This window comes from Setaria viridis, chromosome 8 (assembly GCF_005286985.2).
Source record: "Setaria viridis chromosome 8, Setaria_viridis_v4.0, whole genome shotgun sequence".
Classification (NCBI taxonomy): domain Eukaryota; kingdom Viridiplantae; phylum Streptophyta; class Magnoliopsida; order Poales; family Poaceae; genus Setaria; species Setaria viridis.
The window spans coordinates 39683318-39687425 of record NC_048270.2 but is presented as its reverse complement, the minus strand read 5'-3'; the positions used below and the strand labels follow the sequence as shown (position 1 = coordinate 39687425).

The following is a 4108-nucleotide window of genomic DNA, read 5'->3' as shown; positions in this document are numbered from 1 at the left end:
CCCATTCACCCCCCCTCTGGTCGCCCTTTCAGTCCTTCAGCAATGTCATGCATAAGATCATGTATCTTGCATATGGTTGACTTACGAAGCGACAACCTTCCAAAATTGCCAATTGGAAGTGTTTGCCTGACATCTTGAAAGAATGACCTCCGAGTTAGCTCCTCGAAAATATATTTTCCTACGGTTTCTGGATTGTCATCCTCCTGCACAGTTATGAAGTCATGTGCCATCCACAGTTGAATCAAGAGGTCCACATCGATCTCATAATCTTTAGGAAATAAAGCACAGAATGCAAAGCACTGCTTCATATCTGAGGATAGGTCATCAAAACTGAGCTTGAGGAACAAATAAATTCCGGTTTTCTCACTACAAATGTTACTTTTAGCTAATATATTCTTCCATTCATTTATACTAGTCCTGTTACTCAACATAGAGCCAAAGGCTTTGGCAGCCAAGGGAGATCCAACGCATCGACGAACAAATCCACTGAGAATGCCATCTTGCTCTTCAATATTTGGATTTTGCAAGCAGAATGCTCTGCTTTGGACAATTTCCTTTAAATGCTCGTCACTCAGATTCTCCATATTATGGGCTTCAGCTACACCCATGGTCATAATGTGAGCCACTTGTGCATCACGAGTTGTTGTTAGTACTGCACTGCCCTTGCCACCCTGCTTAAGGCAACTCTTTAGTTTTCCCCACTTATCAGCATCCCGATTCCATACATCATCTAACACAATGAGGTCTGGCAGTTTTCCACTTATTATACTCTGGAGCTCCTGCAATGATTTTTCACGACATTTCTCATTGGTCTGGCAGATGTTAATTGCAATGGTACTGACATCGAAATCATCTGACACACAGCACCACCTCCGAAGCTCAAAGTGCTTCTCGATTGCAGGGTCATTGTAAATGAGTTGCACGAAGGTGGTCTTGCCCATCCCACCCATCCCAACAATTGGAAGAACCATGAGATCCATGTTGCTAGCTTGATCAAGGAGCATCCCCACGATTTTCTTCTTCTCCCGATCTCTAGATCTGCTAAGAATATCTCTGTCGGAGTCAATGATTATGGAATCTGTCTGTCGCCACTGCCTTGATGGCTGTGCTTGCTGCAAGTGTCTGAAACCAAATGTATTCATCTCGGTGACTAGGGCCTCGATGGTCTGCACAATCTTGCGTAGCTTCTTGCCCATCCTGTAACGGAATACAATGGGATTACGAGCGCCTCGCCGAAGCGCCTCGCTGAAGCGCCTCGATGGTCTTGCTACCTCTGCTCCAAGCTTGCTGTGGTGGCCCTTCTTCTTGGCTTCTCGCCGAAGCGCCTCATACTTGAACTCATCAAAGACGTCGTTGGCCTCATAGGCCGCTGTCTTGAGGTCTTTGAGCCAAGCTGCTACTTCAGGTCGGGAGGCTCCTTTCTCCTCCGCATCCTGGATGATGTGCAGGATTGCTGGCAGCTTGCGCTCCAGGGTCTTGCGCTGCTCCTCCATGCCTTCCATCATCTTGTATTGGTCCAGCAGGTAGCTGGATGCCTTCTCCTTCACCATGGAGATCAGTGGCCCGATCACTAACTCGGCCATGGTTGCTTCTCCGCCGGCAGGAACACAAGTACACAACCAACAGGAACCCGGCTGATATGTCCTCCTCCGATCCGGCCGTACGCCCGCAGCTCGATCTCCTGCATGCAACCAGCAGAATAAGCAGCTAATTTAGGCACAAACTCTAAGCAGAAATTAAGTTTGAGCAAAGAAATAAGTGAACGAACCAGTACTATTTGTTTCTACAAATTGCTTCAGGTAATTAGCTTCTCCGCGACGCTGGTGACGACACCGGGCTCAGGAAGGACCAACGTCGGGGTGGCGCAGCAGCTCGCGGTGCTGCCGGTGCGCTGGTGGTGGCGCAGGCGGACGGTAGGCGGAGGAGCGGCGGGACAGCGCCGCCGCGCACGGCGCACCGGCGGCGGTGTATCGCGGGGACGACCGGTGGCCGCGCGAGGCGGTCTGACGGCGGCGTGGTTGCCGCACCGGCGGCGGAGCGGACCGGCTGCTGGAGCTCCTAGGCGGGCGAGCTCGGGGAAAAGCAAAGGCAAAGGCAACGCAAGTGGTGGAGGTGCGTGCGGTGCGGTGTCTTCCCTTTCCCCCACAGCGTGACGTGTCTTGGGCCTTTCTTTATTAATCATCGTGAAACCGATACCCCTCCTCGCGCGCCTCCATCACTTGTGGGCCAGAATGGAAGTGGCGGGCCCACGGCACTGCAAAGGTGAGGAAAGTATTAGGTGCCGTGTCTTCTCTCACCCCGGCGCCGGGCCCACCAGCGCACAATCACAAAGGAAAGATGCTAAAGCTTGGTGGGGAATAACAACGGGCCAGCTGGGAAACCGCCTTGCAGGCCGCTGGAATGCCCCCTTTACTATGCGGTTTTTACCAGTTGTGCTGGCAATTCGTTTTTTGAATTCGTCCCGTTTTTACCGGTTACCGACCGGTTTTCGGTAAAAATCGAATCCGCCGGGGTCGGTAACCGGTAAAAACCATTATGGATTTATCCGGGATGATCGGCCCTGCCTGCGTTTGTGAATTTTTGTGGGCGATCCAAAGCGTCATGGCCCAAGTAGCAGGGAGGGAGCTCCCGATATAAACGGGCCTAATTCTATCAATTTTGAAGATATTTACCTATTCTACACCCAAATCGAAACGGGCACAAATTCCCCAACCAGACCCACCGCGTCCGTCCGCGCCAACCGAGTCGATGGGAGGGAGAACGCCTCGTTGCTGGATTCCCCTTGCCCAGACACCACGCTGGGACACCTCTAACCTGAAACCGAACTAGGGGCGAGGCGCCGCCACCCGCGCGGGCAGATCGGGGCAGCCGAGCAGAGCCAGGTCGGCGCGGGCGGAGATCGGATTCCCCGGCACTCATAGCAAAGAGGACGAGGGCTGCCCGGGGATGCTCACCTCCGCGCGGACGATGTCCTCGACGGTGTTCCCGCCGCCGGCGGTGGGTCGTCGACCATCTCATCGCGCCGCTGCTGCCTGGGGTGGGGAGGGTTTGGGGGCTTCCGCCGGCTTCGTTGCGAGCTCTTTCTTCTGTTGTCGTCTTCTTTCTCTTCAGGGCCCGGGGGATCTGCTGGCTCTGGTTTTGTTTCTACAGCGGGAGCGGGCGGGCCAAGAAGGGATGGGTACCGGCCTTTTTGATCCAGGAGGCCGGCCGGCCCGTCCACCTGATAGGCCTGTATGGGCCTAGACGGGCCATTGGAACCACAGTTAGAAGATGCATGTAAACACAGACACGCAGTAGGGAAACCAATTTCCCAGCAGGGGCTGTGCATTCAGAATACATACATGGGATCTATATAAAAACAGAATACAGGGTCATAACAGATTGAAGAACATCCCGGTCCAGTAGTACACAGGCGATATGGAACCGGAAGTATTTGCTACGACAAACTATGCGGCACGTAGGCACACCAACAAACAAGCACGACCAGCGTCTCAAGCTTACTCAGAAGGAATTCAACAAACTTAGTTCTGACGGACCAAATGACAAGGAAAAGAAAAAACAAATGCAGGCAGTACTTGAAACCAAGAACCGCGCGACATTACCGATATGATGAAGAATATATCTTTAATTTCGAGACCAAATGGAACTGGAACATGAACGGAAGCAGATATCAGGAGTCCATTAACAACACCAACAACAGCAGATCTAAGGTGTACTGGAGCCCTCCAGACAACAGCCATACAGAGACTGACAGAATTTAAGGTAAGCCTTTCTTTCAGCCTGTTTGCTTCAGCTACTTGCTTGGGAGGCGTACCGAGTCGTATTGAGGAAGTTCACGGGGGAGGGGTGACAGGGGCGACGCAAGGCTGGGAGGGCGGAGGGCGGAGGGCGGGGCAGATCGAGCGCCCAGCAAATCGCGAAGAAGATGACGATGCCGACCTTGGCATCGCAGAGCACGCTGATCTCCCGCGCCTTCTTGAGGATCCCGTTGCGGCGCTTGGAGAAGGTCACTTGGCGGTTGGTAGAGTTCTCGATCCGCTTGATTTCGATCTTGCCGCGCCCCATCCTTCCTCAGCTCCTCCTCCGGCAACCTCCCTAGAAAGCCTCG

At 53.2% G+C, this 4108-nt stretch overlaps 1 protein-coding gene across 1 annotated transcript; it reads right to left on the bottom strand.

Moving 5' to 3' along the window:
* LOC117833616 (putative disease resistance protein RGA4) lies at window positions 1-2155 on the bottom strand. The gene is made up of 2 exons (XM_034713188.2): window positions 1769-2155; window positions 1-1681 (listed from the first exon to the last, which is right to left on the bottom strand). The coding sequence occupies exon 2, from the start codon at window positions 1581-1583 to the stop codon at window positions 6-8; it is 1578 nt and encodes a 525-aa protein (XP_034569079.1). The 5' UTR covers window positions 1584-1681; window positions 1769-2155; the 3' UTR covers window positions 1-5.
* Between the last annotated feature and the right edge of the window lie 1953 nt (window positions 2156-4108).

What these genes read in the sequence shown, in the direction of transcription:
- LOC117833616 (XM_034713188.2), bottom strand. Translation starts at nt 1,583, where the DNA reads ATGGCCGAGTTAGTGATCGGGCCACTGATCTCCATGGTGAAGGAGAAG.